General features: G+C 47.3%; 3 protein-coding genes across 3 annotated transcripts in view; 2 read left to right on the plus strand and 1 right to left on the minus strand.

Annotated features, from left to right (window-relative positions):
- Positions 1-521: 521 nt before the first annotated feature.
- Positions 522-1,097, minus strand: LOC132076528 (bcl-2-binding component 3, isoforms 3/4-like). The gene has a single exon (XM_059477661.1). The coding sequence runs from the start codon at positions 1,095-1,097 to the stop codon at positions 522-524; it is 576 nt and encodes a 191-aa protein (XP_059333644.1).
- A 45-nt stretch (positions 1,098-1,142) lies between these two features.
- On the plus strand, positions 1,143-3,382 carry SLC18A3 (solute carrier family 18 member A3). Its single transcript, XM_059477212.1, has one exon. It carries the CDS (start codon positions 1,143-1,145, stop codon positions 2,727-2,729), a length of 1,587 nt encoding a protein of 528 aa, XP_059333195.1. The 3' UTR covers positions 2,730-3,382.
- Positions 3,383-7,766: 4,384 nt separating this feature from the next.
- The window catches only part of CHAT (choline O-acetyltransferase), a 31,663-nt gene continuing 24,379 nt past the window's right edge, over positions 7,767-15,050 (plus strand). Inside the window, exons 1-2 of the mRNA XM_059477664.1 lie at positions 7,767-7,895; positions 14,255-14,446. Coding sequence (XP_059333647.1) covers positions 7,833-7,895; positions 14,255-14,446 — 255 coding nt within the window. The 5' untranslated portion in view covers positions 7,767-7,832. The remainder of the gene's footprint in view (positions 7,896-14,254; positions 14,447-15,050) is intronic.

Consider the following 15,050-nt stretch of genomic DNA (forward strand, 5'->3'; position numbering starts at 1 on the left):
CCGGCTACGCAAGCAAATGAAGTTGCCCAAACTCCACATCCACTCAGGAACGGCTCGGCTGAGAGACGGGATTAGTTCATACAGCCCTCTGCAGAGATCCTCCTTGGATCAGCCCACACGTCATTTCTGCTACAGGAGTGCAGATGTGCTGCTTTGTGCTGAGGAGTACCTCTCAATACCAAAGCCTCTGCACCGGGTCAGGCCCCTTGCTCCGCAGCTCTTCCAGTGCCGCACTGGCCCGACAAAATGCGGGCAGTGTAACACAACAGCACTTGAGGATTATTTCCCGGGCGTTTGTCTGAGTGTCACAAACACGCTCGCACGCAGGAAGACTGTTACTGTATTGGTCTCTGATTTCCAATGAAGTTTCCGTGGTCTCACGCCCGCCCTGAGGTGGGGGGCTCAGCCCAGCCCTGCCAGCCCCGTTCCCATTAGCTCAAGTCTCCCCGAGCGCCCCTACACCCGCCGTCGAGGGCGGACCCGCGCCGCGTGTCGGAGAACAGCCCCGAGCAGCTCTCGGGTTAGACGGCGGCAGCGCAGCGGCAGAGCCCGCAATCGCTCGCCTCCGCAGGCGAGCCGGGCGCCGCCGAGGCAGCGGGGACGCAGGGCTGAGAGGACACCGCCCGGCCCAGGGGGAAGCAACGGAGAGCTCCGGGAGGCTGCCGGGGAGCCGGGCTCGCTACCAGGGATGCCCGGGCGTCCGGGGCCGGCCGCGCCGTCGAGCCCCCGCCTCGGGGGCGGTGCCGCATCCCCACCGCCCCCCAAGGCACACCCCCGGGGCGGAGAGCCCGGACGGCACCCCCGCCCCGCAGCCCCCTTACCGCGGCGGGCAGGGCTCCGTCCCCGGCGCGGTGCAGCGGGCGGGGCGGGGCGGGGCGGGGCGCGGAGTGCGGGCGGGCGAGCGAGCGAGCGGCGGGGCCGGCGCGGTGGCGGGGGCGGGTGGGGTTTCCGTGCGCGGCGCTTATTAGTGTGGTGATGGAGGACCGGCCCCTCGGAGCCGCCTGGCAGCGGCGGCGCGGGCTGACGGCAGCCGCCCGGAGGTGAGCGGCGGCGGCTCGGGCGGCCGAGGCGGCGGGGCCGCCCCCGCCGTGCCCCATGCGGGCGGCGGGGCGGCGGCGGCGCTGAGGGCATCGCTGAGGGCGATGTCGGAGGCAGGGGGCGCGGGCCGGGCGCGGGCCGCCGTGGAGCGGCTCTCGGAGGCGGTGGGCGAGCGGCGGCGGCGGCTGGGCACCGCCATGGGGGAGGCACGGCGGCAGCGGCGGCTGCTGCTGATGGTGGTGTGCGTGGCGCTGCTGCTGGACAACATGCTCTACATGGTCATCGTGCCCATCATCCCCGACTACATCGCGGCTATGCGCGGCGGCGGGGGCACCGCCGGCCCGTCCGCGCCCGCGGGGGGCAACGGGAGCGGCGGCGGCAACCGGAGCCTTCTGCCTGCGCGGTACCCGCCGGCCACGGGGACCAACGAGGACGTGCAGATCGGGGTGCTGTTCGCCTCCAAAGCCATGCTGCAGCTGCTGGTGAACCCCCTCAGCGGTACCCTCATCGACCGCGTGGGCTACGAGGCACCGCTGCTGGCCGGGCTGGCCGTCCTGTTCCTCTCCACCGCCACCTTCGCCTTCGCCGAGAACTACGCGACGCTGTTCGCGGCGCGCAGCCTGCAGGGGCTGGGCTCTGCCTTTGCGGACACGGCCGGCATCGCCCTCATCGCTGACCGCTACGCCGAGGAGCCGGCGCGGAGCCGCGCCCTGGGCACGGCGCTGGCCTGCATCTCCTTCGGCAGCCTGGCCGCCCCCCCCTTCGGCGGCGTCCTCTACGAGTTCGCGGGCAAGCGGGTGCCCTTCCTGGTGCTGGCCTGCGTCTGCCTCCTCGACGGGCTGATGCTGCTGGTCCTGGCGCCGCCCGGTGGCACCGGGGCACGGGCCAACATGCCTGTGGGCACCCCGATACACCGCCTCATGATTGACCCCTACATTGCCGTGGTGGCAGGGGCCCTGGCCACCTGCAACATCCCCCTGGCCTTCCTAGAGCCCACCATCGCCAACTGGATGAAGGATTCCATGGGGGCTAGCGAGTGGGAGGTGGGCCTCACCTGGCTGCCCGCCTTCTTCCCCCACGTGCTGGGTGTCTACGTCACCGTCCAGCTGGCTGCTGCCTACCCACACCTGCAATGGTTTTACGGGGCCCTGGGTATGGCCATCATCGGTGCCAGCTCCTGCTTGGTGCCCGCCTGCAGGAATTTCGGGCAGGTCATCATTCCCCTCTGTGGCATCTGCTTCGGCATCGCCCTGGTGGACACAGCCCTGCTGCCCACCCTGGCTTTCCTGGTGGACGTGCGCCACGTCTCTGTCTATGGCAGCGTCTATGCCATTGCAGACATCTCCTACTGTGTGGCATATGCCCTGGGGCCCATCGTGGCCGGCCAGATTGTGCACACCATGGGCTTTGCGCAGCTCAACCTGGGCATGGGGCTTGCCAACGTGCTTTATGCCCCTGTCCTTCTCCTCCTCAAAAATGTCTGCCAAATGAAACCCTCTCACTCGGAGAGGAACATCCTCCTTGAAGAAGGACCTAAGGGACTCTACGACACCATCAAAATGGAGGAGCGCAAAGGCATGGGCAAAAGCCTCCAGCCAGCGGGCGAGATGGACGAGAACGGCATGGGCTCTTACCACAGAGACCTGAAAGGGGTGTCTGAGGAGGACTCATCCGACTATGAGTACAGTTAGGTTCCCCCATGCGGCCCAGACCCAGGAGCAAGGAGAGACCTGTGGGAGAGACGCAAAGCGGGGGGAGGAAAATGTTACTGCATTATGTTTCTGTACTGATGTGCAATATCTACAGTTTAACCTTTGTCATGATGTAACGGCTTTCTTCTAGACTTACTTTGAATCGGTATTTCCCTCAGCATTCCAGCAAAGTGGAGGGGGTAGGAAATGGGAGATAATACTGAAAAAATTATTGGAGTAATCATTAGCAGAATCTGAGGGGATCTTTCCAAAAAAATGCCAAAAAGAAAACAAAAAACCCAACAGCTTTATAGCTGGGGTATAATTGTGCAGTGTTCTCAAACTGAAACTGTGTGTGACATACTGTATATCTCTGTAAAAATTACAAGAAAAGCAAAAAAGTATGTGTAAAATTTCAAATTGTGTATTCAGGGACTTAGTAAATCTTGTGTACATATACTCAGACTTTCAGTTGGTTTCCTATATTTAAGAAGAGCAACAGCTGTCTCATTTCATTCTTCCCTGGGAATAAACTGAAGTATTGTACTTTTTTTTCTCTCTTGTGCTGCTCTCCGGTAAGTGCAATATGCTGTATTATGTTGAAGTCCAAGTTACAAGAATAATATGATCTGAATAAACAGAATTGAAGGGGATTGATTGTCTTTTGTTTTGTTTTTGAGGGCTCCTTGAGGGAGGGAGCTGGTTGTGCTCAGTGTAACCCCTAAAGTAACAATTTCCTAGAGCATAATTCTCATTAGCTACCAAAATGGCACAGGAGAAAACCCCAGTACAAAATGTTCTCATTCATTCTTCACAACATAACGGGTCTGAGCACACAACATCGCTCTGCAACCCTGCTACTGCTTGTTTAAAAACAGCTCCTTGAATTCTCATGTGAATTCAGTTTTAGTTCCCCACAATAATGAATTTCAATCTTCTAATATTTAAAAAAATACATCTCCAGCAATTAGAGGTACAATACTGGAAAGTGACTTTCTCAGTGCTAAATGCTGCCCGAATTAAAAAGCACTCACCTCAGTGACTCGACAGGGATTAAACAAAAACAAAAAATGGGTGAAATGCTTAATTCAAACATTTGCAAAGAGTGGAAACCTTCGATCCATTCACAAGGGAACAAGACTGCATAATTTGCCCTATAAATTTCTCTTAATATAAAATAAAATCGTTTCTTTTAATTTTTAACCCAATAGGAAACAAAAATAATTATTGGTAATCGCAAGAGGGGTGCAAAGACATTTACAAGCGGTCATAGCACCTATTAAAGGGCTCCCGCCCGCCCCGGGGGATCTGGGCGCCGCGGAGCAGCGGCCGCTCGGTTCCGCTGAGCTGCGCGGGACGCGCGGCTCCGCAACTCCCGCCGGGGCGGTCGAGTCGCTGCTCAGGCGGCGCAAAACTCATGAAGACAGCGGGATGGCGCTTTGGCACGGGGGTTCGGCCAAAGAGCAGCGGCCACCGTGGTGGGAGGTGAGACCCGCTTCCCTAAACCGCAGCCGCTTCTTTGTAGTAAGCGGCAAAAGCGGAGCTAGGCTGCCGTCGGACCCACGGCAGCTCCTGCAGAACCCGGACTCCTCCCGGGACCGCTGCCGCCCCGTCGCGGCTTCCTCCCCTCCCGGCCGTGATGCCGGCAGCCACTGGCAGCGCCGCCCGCCCGTTCGGCCACCGAGCTTTCAGGAGCCGCAGATGCCCCACGGCGACAATTCTAGACACTGGCGACAACCCCTGCGGCAACGCGGGTCTGAGGGCACAGCATCCCCTCGGGGCTGCCCTCGCCGCTGCCGAGGCTGACCCCGACGGCCGTAAGAGCTCCGGCGAGCCCGGCTGTGCCCGCCCGCCCTCGGGGGACACGGCCCGCCCTGGGCACAGCAGCCGCTGGGCACAGCGGGCGGGCAGCAGCGCCTGTTGCGCGCAGCGGGAGGGGCGGTGGGGCCGGCCCGGGCCGGGCCGGGCGGGGCGGAGCCAGCGGCGGCGGAGCTGAGCCGCCCTCCGCACGCCCCCACCCAGAGAGGACCTGGCCGCGGAGAAGGCGGCGGTACCTTGGACAGAGCCGCCGCACTCGCAGAGCCCGCCCGGCGGCCGCTCCGGAGCTCCCCGACGAGCAGGTAGGGGCGGGCGGGCTGCGCGCCCCGCGCCTGCCGCTGCCCCGACGGCGCGGCTGCGGGAGAGCCTGGGGACGGGAGAGCGGGAGCGGGGCCGGCCGGTCCCGCGGAGCGGAGCCCAGCGAGCTCCCTTCGCCAAATTCGGCGGGTTAGGCGGCACCCACGGGGCCGGGCGTTTTGCCGCTGCCCGAGCGTCCCGCCGAGACGGGCGGTTCGGGAGGCAAAGGGCTCCTTCGGGGCTGAGGCTTGGGAAGGGCTCGGGACGTGCCGGCAGCCTCCAGCGGAACGTGAGCGCTCCCCGACCGCTCCGGCGCTGCCACGGCCCTCAGGGAGCTCACGGCCGGCGACAGGGCGGCTCCGGGCTCCGCTCGCAATGTCCACTGCCGCGGCAGTGCGCGCTTCTCACGTGTACTCCTGACAACGCATTCATTCCTTAACTTCAGGCATAGGTTCCTGAAAACTTTAAAGCTTATTCTCCTGATAACACTAAGAGTGAGGATGAATGGATGGGGACTGAATGGATTGCCCTAACAACACCATATACTGCAAGCTGCCTCCCAAGTCCATCATGTCAGGAGAACTCAAGTATAAGCACATGGGCTTATTTTAGTCTTCCTGTGCTATCTGCTAACAGAGAGATCAGTGCCTTTTGTTAAGGATTTGAGTTGCTGCTTTGAGCTGTGGGGAAGGCCACCCGGCTCCCCAGCCTGCTGTGACTCGCAGCCACCGTGCTAAGCCGCTCACCCTGGCCCTCCAGCTAAGCCAGCTGTAAATAAAAACAGCTAGGATTAATTTTTTTTCTTTTTTTGCCTAATAACTTTGACAACGTACCTCACAGCTTTCTAGAGAGCAACTTTGAAGTCATCTTGAATTTCTGCAGGATTTTCTCCTGTGTCAGTTTTCTTGTCCTTTATTAAGCAAATACAGGATTGGGTGTGATGCTAAGCTGTCAGCACTTGAACCAGAGACAAAGCCTCCGTTCATCCCCGCAACAGAGAAAAGCACAGTTTAGGCTACCACCTCCAAACTCTTTATCACACTGTTTTTACAGATACGCAGGGCTGTTAGTAGTAGCACTTCCCAGAGACACTGAGCCAATATAAACTTTTAGTCAGCGTGACACCATATTGCAGTTTGACAAAAAAGAATAAGGAAAGAAAGAACAAAATTCCCAGCAAAAAGAATACCAGCAGGATTTTTCCTTTAAGGGAGTACAGTTTGAGGGGCTCTAAAGACAAAATGGCTGCTCTGTATTCTGAATGCAGGTGGGGGGCTGAGGTCAGCCCATAACTGGGCTAGCCAACAGTCTGCCAAGAGTTACAGGATGTGCATTATTTGAGGTGCTTTGAACCTGTGTTTTAGGAATAGAGTGCACAGCTAAGTGATGAGCCCTGTGCAGCACACGAGGGAGAGTGGAGCAGTGCAGCAAGTTAGTGTGGCCTTTCCTTGAGGGACATTATCTCTCACCTGGGTTGAAATTGTAAGCAGATGACAGATCAACACGAGTTTGCTGTGTGGCTCATTGCAGGGCCCCAGGGACATCTCTCAACCTTATACAACCAATTCCACAGCACATGGCCCCACTGACAGCCAGTGCAGGACGGGATCAACACAAGGTGTCAGTGACCACATACACATTGGCAGAGCCATGCTGAAGCTGCAAGGCTGCAAAAGCCAAGCTAATTCCTCAGCAGAGGAATAATCCACAGCCATCTCTGCCTATTGCTAAACAAAACTCTTCAACTCACTTTCATGCGCTGTAGAGTATAATCCCAATTGTTCTTAAAAGCTGTTGTAGAAATAATTTCAGTGCCCTGAATGTAATAATTCCAAAGATTACAGAAAAATATTATTTTCTACATAGTCAACACACGCTGTTGCTATATTTTGCATACACACAGTGCAAAGTAATTAAAAGAAAACCAAAAACCTCTAATCCATCAAGACCTGACTGAACACAAAAAAACTCCCTCTGCTTTAGCTGTACTTATGTACTGTCAGAATTGAAGGACAATACTTGGTGTGATCACTAGTAGATCAGAAGAAATATGTGTGTCCGATAGCCTATTCCTGAACAGAAAAGGAGTGAAGAAGCATCTTTAGAAGTGAAACCAGAATAAGCACAGTACCAGAGAGAGATGAGTGGAAGTACTTGCTCTGTCACAGATTACTTCTGTGACTTTTAGCAGGTTAAGCCATCTCCCTGGATAAGTATATGCTATTTGAAAGACTGCTCTACAAAACAGTTTAAACCCAGGGTACAGCACCTCTGTCAGTCCTCCCACTGCCTTCACAGGCAGGCTGACAGGGTTCCCCAAAGCACTGGTACCCTGTGAGATTCTAGTCTGCAGAGGGAAAAGGCACATCTCCATCAAGCTCCTTTTTACATCTTCTAGCACAGCACCTCACTGTACCCATGGAGCAATGCCATGAAAAATACATTTAAAGGCTGTGGTGCTTTCATATAAAATGGTAAGGGGAGGAAATACAAGATTATAATATAGAAAACTGCAACATGACTATTACCTGTGTCTACATAAGTACATTCAAAGAAAAGTCCCCTCTTTCCTCCAGCTAACATATAACAGTAATACAAAGCATGCAGATTATGCCACAATAAATTGCAAAGTAGATTACAGTGACAAAATAAACCCTGCTGAGAAGGGACCTTTTATGAGCATCAGATAGTTCTGAATAAATAAATTTATAGCAAAATGAGACAAACAGAATGTCAGAGCAATCTCCACAGGGCTCAGTTTAGCTACTTTAAATGTTGTACTTCTATTTCTCTTCAGGTTTGCATTCTGAAGCTTCTGTGTGTGTTTGCACAGGGAATACTCCCCTCATACATTTTGGTTATAAATAATGGGTACTGACAGGACTTTAAATCTTTTCTATTTCCAGAACTGAGGCATCAGGCTCCCTAAGTGCCCCCAAGTGACTTCAATTTCTGTCCTCAACGAAAGATATCAAAAGAAATGCAGGAATGCCTGACTTAGAAAAAAACATGCAGAAGAACGAGAAAGATACAGGCAGTAAAGATGAAAGAGTAAGTAACTCTTTCTGGGAAAACAAAAAGGAAAAATTACTTAAGAACTTTTAATTCTGTAAATTAGTATCATAATTGTAACCCAAGCTCTGTTCTAGAACAAATTTCTTCATTTCAGGGAACACCAGTTATCCTGCAACAGTTTATAGCCATAAACCTTGATCTAACACTAGTGCTTCTCATATCCAAATAAACTTTTTCTCCCAACATCCTCTGAAGAATTACAGTAAATTAAATATTATTATACAACAAATATTTTTATACTACAAAGTCAGAGATGGCATGAAATTATTCATGCTAGTACAGCACTATCAAGCTATCATATATGATTAATTTTCAGACTGGTTTAGAAGGTGCTGGGTGTTTATGCCTGTCAATAGTCAGCCTCCAGGGTTTTTTCCTAAGCAGAGTCATGAGCTGCACAGGAACCTTACCCAGAAATATAGGGCCAAAGCCAGGTATCAAAAAGAAATACTAGTTAGCACATTCATTTTCAATGACCAAGAAATCAATGACAGAAGAAATATGTCTTGACTAAACATACCTTGAAACTGCAGAACTGCCGTTCTTTTATTTCTGGGTGTATGATAGGCTAAATTGGATTTGTATTTCCATTAAAAACAGATAGTCCTATGACTCTTCTCATGAGTATCTAAAATCCTTGGTTTCTAGATAGGGAACATAATGCATCACTGAATTTTCTGTGGATGTCAAAGAGCAGAGCTGGTACTTGAGTTCAGAGGATACCCAGTCCCTGCCAGCTGTTCAGAGCACTTCCTCTACACCCACCCTCCCTGCATGCACTGGACTAACTCTGAGCAGCAGGTGGGACAGCTAACTGCTAATCCTTTCTTCCACCCAAAATCACACTGCAATCCTACTAAAATGAATGTCCATTACAGCAGGAACTAGCAAAAAAAATCTGAACATTGCCGACTTCAGGAGAAGGGCAAAAATCAAATTAGAAAAACAAAGCCTCCAAAAGTTTATGGCCTACTCTAATCACTAATGGACAAGCATAGCTGCATTAGATTGACCATTTCTCAGCTAGGTGACACAGCTCTCTCCCTGAGGAATCACACTTAAAACATCACAGCCTCTTGCAACTTGCCAGTCTTCCATGAATTACCTCCTTGCTTTGTTTTCCCACATTCCCCAAAATTGCTTATTGGTGATGGAGACAGAGACAGGGAGACTGAGAGCTGGTCAGAATCCAAATTGATTGTGGACTACATATGCTTATAAACTATTCTAGGAAGGCTAATAATTTTTTACCACAATGACTGGGTTAATCATCACATAAACAAACATACATTTTACAACTTCTCTTACTTGCAGAAGTCTTGATGTACTTTTCTTTTCCAGTAGGTCTTGATTTAATCTTTAGTTAGTCTGGATTTAATCCTCAAAGTTCTGCCTGTTCTTGCCAAGGCATCCTGATGATCACAGCTCTTATGCTAACCAGGTCCAAAGTCCATCTGTCTTGTTTGTCCCAGTATCTCTCTCTTCTCCTTTCAACCAAAACCACTCCTTAAATGGCCTTATTAATTTATCTCTGCACACATTAAAACAAGCAAGGTATCACAATTAATACAATTATTATGAAAATCATCACATACATACCCATCTTAAAAAGAATCTTTTAGCTAAAAATCTTAGCCACTAAAGGCTCAGGCTTGATCTTTATAAACTAAAAACTTTCCTGATGGCAGCTGCAGGGGGGACATTACTGGATTTAGAAACATGGCAAGAAATGTAATTGCAGCAAAAGGTTTGATTCTTATACACGAGGTTATAGGGAGAAACATTTAGACTGATGTTTTCTGTGTATTTAAAATTACCACAAAAATCCATTTTCACAGTACCCAGAGGCTCTAATTCTTGGGGTTCCAAGGGTGCTTCAGGAGGGCAAGGTGTCAAATTTGATTGGATTTGCTTAAAAAATTTTTTAGTGTAAATATTAGTGTAAAGTTCTGGAGGAGCTATATTCCCTTCTATTTCTATTTTCTTGTTTATTTAGTAGCATGTGTGTTTCTCATTGTGAAGGCAACATAAAAGTAAAACAATAAACATAAAAGTAAAACCAATAAACTTATACTAAATAAAAATAAATAAAATCATTTATACAATTAGCAGCACATGAAAAATAGAATGGTGATTTAAAATAATGCACTATCAATTTCTTAAATATTGTAGTATTACTTAGACTGTAGTAATTGGCATGCTTCATTTTTAAAGCAATTTTAACGTGAGGACTTGGAGGGTAAGCCCTCCAAATTCACTTTAAAGGGAGGTTTAGCCATTATAGGTCCAAATTTGGCAATTCAGAATTATTTGAGTATAGTTTTGATGTTGAAAATACTTGGTTTTATTGGTTTATTTCTCTACTAGTTAAGTCTAGGACTTGGCCAGGATCCAGGCTTTAACTGGAAGAGTCTCTTTAATATATTTTAAAAACCTCTTAGTAATAGTAGTTAGAAAAATAATATATGTCTTACAAATAGCTATACAACAATATGTGAAGGTTTGTAAATCAGCTGGCTTTGTCATATTTTCTTTAGCTAAATAGTAGTAAAACAAAACATTAAACAGATCACAACTGATAGCAGTCATAATATGAAATTTTAACTCATTCTTCAGTACTACTTATAAAAATAAAATAGCAAAAGTTGTTCTTATTTCTATAATAAAATAGTTGTATCTCATAATTTAAATTAGCAAATGTTGACAAAATTCATTTAGGCTTTGTGTTATTCACTTGTATAGTAAAGGAATTATATCTTATAATTGAAACAGGTATAATTCAACAAAATTTAAAATCAACTTCACGAAAAATTAACTTCAGTAAAACATAACAAAAATATACTGAAATAAGTTAAAGTTAACATCACTGAGATTAAACAAAAATTAATCTTAACAAGAATTAACTTATTTAAACTCTATTATTATAAAAAAGTTACTGAAAATTTTTCATTTACCTTGATGTTTAACTGTTATATGACATCTGTTCTGAAAAATTTATAATAAAATGACCTCACTGAAACTATGGAGTAAAAAGTAAGCACTTAATAAAGCTGACAGTGGAGTTTTATGTACTAGTTCTAGTTAAGTCTCAAATAACTACTACAAATAAAGTTCAAAGTTCGTCTTGAATGTGATCTAAAGAATCTTGAATTTACGACTTATCTAATTACTCTCAGTGAACTATGCAGTTTAATGCAGTGAACTATGCTGTGTTATTAATATGTAGGAAGACAGCACTGTTGCACAAACACCTTTGAATTTTTCTAGTAACAATCCTGTTAAAAATCACAAATCACTAAAATTAGAAGGTAAATGTTAATAGAGTTGGGATAGTATGCAGCATCAGTTGGTATTTTGATGTGCCATAACTTCAGCATGCCGTGCAGGTTAGACCATGCTGGCTGGTGCCAGGCAGTGGAGGCTGCACCCCCTGCAGCAGCATTTAAAGGTTGCTTGTATGATATATTTAAGTTTGGCTTAATAAAGGTAATGGGATATAAACACTGAAGGCTAAAACAATAAAAAAAATTTATATAATTCTAAATAGCTGTACTGAAAAATTCACAAGAAAATACATAGTTAAAAAGGCAAGTAACTGGAAATATAACTGGTTTGACTAAGGCAAGGTGTCCCTCAGGGCTTTAGGTCAGTATCAAGTGTCGCCTTTGATATCTGGCCTGCTCCTTCCAATGGTTCAAAGTGTCTGGGGCACTTCAGCCAGGGACCATGGTGGAGGGTGTTGAGGCTCCCAATGACTCCTATACAAAATCCAAATGCATAAAAATTCTCCACTGTGTCAACACATCCCTCCCCCACTAAACCAGGGGGACAGAGAGCCCAAAAGGTTTAACTGTGGCAATCTGCCCATCAGGCCCTGCAAAGTGCACCAAGTGTTGTCTTTGCAAGCTTTGACTATTCCCACCCATGCCTGAGAGCACTCGAGGCACAGACAGTAATGGCCAATCACTGGGCCATCCCCTCTTTGACATAAGACACATCTGCTCCAGTACCAAGGAGTCCTGTTAAAATTATATCCCTGCCTTTCAGAGTCACTTCGCATTGGCACGCGGGACACTGAGATGTGATACATTGTGTCCAAAAAATCTGCGGGACCTCTGTGGAACCAAACCCCCCCTCCACTCTGTTCGGCTATTGGGGGTGCAGATAGGGTTGCTGCCAGGAAAAATAAGAGTTGGGCTATATGGCTCCTGGCCAGGACCACACAGGGCAGCTGGGGGTCCAAGTCATGATCTTAATTTCCCCAAGGGAGTCAGAGTCAATAGCTCCAGGGAGAACAAACAACCCTGTTATCCAGGTGGATGATCTGCCTGTGATCAAAGCATGCATATGCAGTTCCAGTGGTCAGAAAACTCCTGTGGCAAATGAACAGATGAACCGAGTAATGTTACTGTGATATTGTTTGATATGTCCAGTCCTGTGCTGCCTGGGGTGGCTGCACACAGGTCAGTGACACTTGTCCAGCGGGCAGGGCTGTTGGAAGTTGGCAGCTGCTCCTGGTTGCTGTGTCAGCTGTGGGATTTGTGTTGTTGTGCGGTGCTGCTCTGCACTCCAAGATGAGATTCCCTGTAAAGGCTGGCAATTCTGGTGAAACTTAGAGTGGCACAGACTAGCAAAGTGAGGGCCTTTCCAACAGCGAGGACATATACCTGGGCCCTTGGGTTTCTGTGCTTTTTGGCAATCTCTTTTAATGTGTCCAGACTCCCCACAGCCAAAACAAACCAGCTGTTTTCCAGGGGTTAATTTCAGAACAGCAAAATCATCCTCTATGCCTTGCCCCATGACTTGATAGGCGATTGCCATGGTGTGTTGTTGTATTCCCAGGTGGTTGCATGCTTGTATCATTTGGAGTAAAGTGGGCTCAGGTTCAGAAGGCAAAGATTTCAAAAAGTGACTACAATCCTCATTGGCATTTTCTGTGGCCAATTTGGGTATAACTTCTCTTGCTTGATAACTTCTCTTGCTTCTCTTGCTCCAGTGTTTGTTTTAATCTGTCCACAAACTGCACATAGGGCTCTTGTGGACCTTGTTTGATATTTGTGGAGGACTGTTTAGGGGTTTTTGCATCAGGAACCTTAAGAAATGCCAAACGAGCTGCATTTGTGATACCCTCTGGGCTTCTCTTGGTAAGGCAGCCTGGCCCAAACACGGTTCTCTCACCATCACGATCAGTGCCAGGGGCTCGCCGATTGCAGCCAGATAGGCTGTTCCTTCTCACTCAGAGCACCAGTTGTCAGCAATGGAGAGAGATGGGGAGACTGAGAGCTGGTCAGAATCCAAATTGATTGTGGACTACATATGCTTAGATACTACTCTAGGATGGCTAATAATTTTTTACTACAATGATTGGCTTAATCATCACATAAACAAACATACATTTTACAACATCTCTTACTTGCAGAAGTCTTGATGTAATTTTCTTTTTCTATAGGTCTTGATTCAGTTGGTCTTCATTAGTCAGTCTTGATTCAGTTAGTCTTCAGTTAGTCTTGATTTAATCCTCAAACTTCTGCTTGTTCTTGCCAAGGCATCCTGATGATCAAATTTCTTATGCTAACCAGGTCCAAAGTCTTGTGTGTCCCAATAATTGCTCTGGCTTTTAAATTACTAATTACACTTCACCTGATTAATTCTAAATTTAAAAACAAAGGAAACTTATTTGCATGGACAGCATGGAACTCTTTTCTTCCCAGATACTATTGCTCCAAACAGGGTAAGGATAAAGGAAGTGTAAATGGAAACATTTTATCAAGTCTTCCAGGGGGGTTCCACACTGACTGACAGCAGAGGTTTGGCAGGGTAAAGTACAAGCTTATTGAGGACTGTGCATAACCAGTACTAATAAACAGGTAGACCTGCATGTTTTCTACTTCTGTCATTGTACAACCATTCATATTACCAACCAGACAAACATTAACCCATGGTTTTACTAACCAAAAGTTAATCACAACTTCTTCAGTAATGAAATACATTAAGATACTATTTTATTATTTTGTAATGTATTTGCAGATTTCCTAGAGCTTAGCTCAGCGTATTTGCTTGCATCATGCCTCTTCATCCTAGGATTTCTAGAATTTTTACCAAGGAATAATGTCCTTGATAATTTTCCACTAGTCCACTGCTCTATCCATTTGAAAGCCTACAAACAGTAAATTTGTAGTAATCAGGCCTCTCACCTGCTAAAACAAAATAAATTCATTTTGAAAGGGATGTAACATATTAATCAGCAACAAAAGAAAAAAAATAAGAAAACAAAAGAGGACAGATTGGAAAAAAGTAGAATTACTCACCAATATATATTTCTTTTTAATGACTAGGAAGTGCCAAAACTTCCAGTTCCACCACTGCAACAGACCTTACACATGTACCTACAGTGCATGAAGCACTTGGTGCCAGAGGAGCAATTTAAAAAAACCAAGGCCATTGTGGAGAAATTTGGAATTGCAGGAGGCCTGGGGGAATCCTTGCAGAAAATGCTTGAGGAAAGAAGTGAAAAGACAATAAACTGGGTAAGCAAATGCAATCGCTCTGTTTGATGATGCTTATTTACAAGTTCTTTCTGATGTTCTCTATGCAATCACTGTTTTCTTTCAGCAGGTCAATGCAAACCGGTCATTCTGACAAAGGAATATTTCAGATGTAATAGATTTTTAAAATTACGCAGCTAGATTTTTAAAATTATGTCAAAATCCATGTTAAAGCCATCTAGTCAAAGTTCTGATTTACACCAATTATTCTGAAATGGAACACTTCATTATAGGTATTAGTCATTTAAAATTGAACTATTATTTGCCATTCATTGTCACACTATACCAACGTAGCTACTTTGCCAAATATGCACACGCATGTATATTCATGTACATCTATCACACAGACCATGCTGAGACCTTTGCCTTTACAAAAGTTCAGCTTTCTGCTTCCCAAGGCAGGCAAATTAGGTAAGCCACAGCTAAAGTAGATTTTACCATTCCACAAAGTCACACCCTGCCCTTATTAACCACGTTAGAATATGGCAGTTGAAAATTAGACTTTTATCAAAGTCCTTCCTTTCCAACAAGGAAAATGAGTCTGTGGATTCAGTGAAACCCTGCAGGCTTGTTACTGATGTCAGTG

The sequence above is a fragment of the Ammospiza nelsoni genome, chromosome 8 (genome assembly GCF_027579445.1).
Source record: "Ammospiza nelsoni isolate bAmmNel1 chromosome 8, bAmmNel1.pri, whole genome shotgun sequence".
Taxonomy (NCBI): domain Eukaryota; kingdom Metazoa; phylum Chordata; class Aves; order Passeriformes; family Passerellidae; genus Ammospiza; species Ammospiza nelsoni.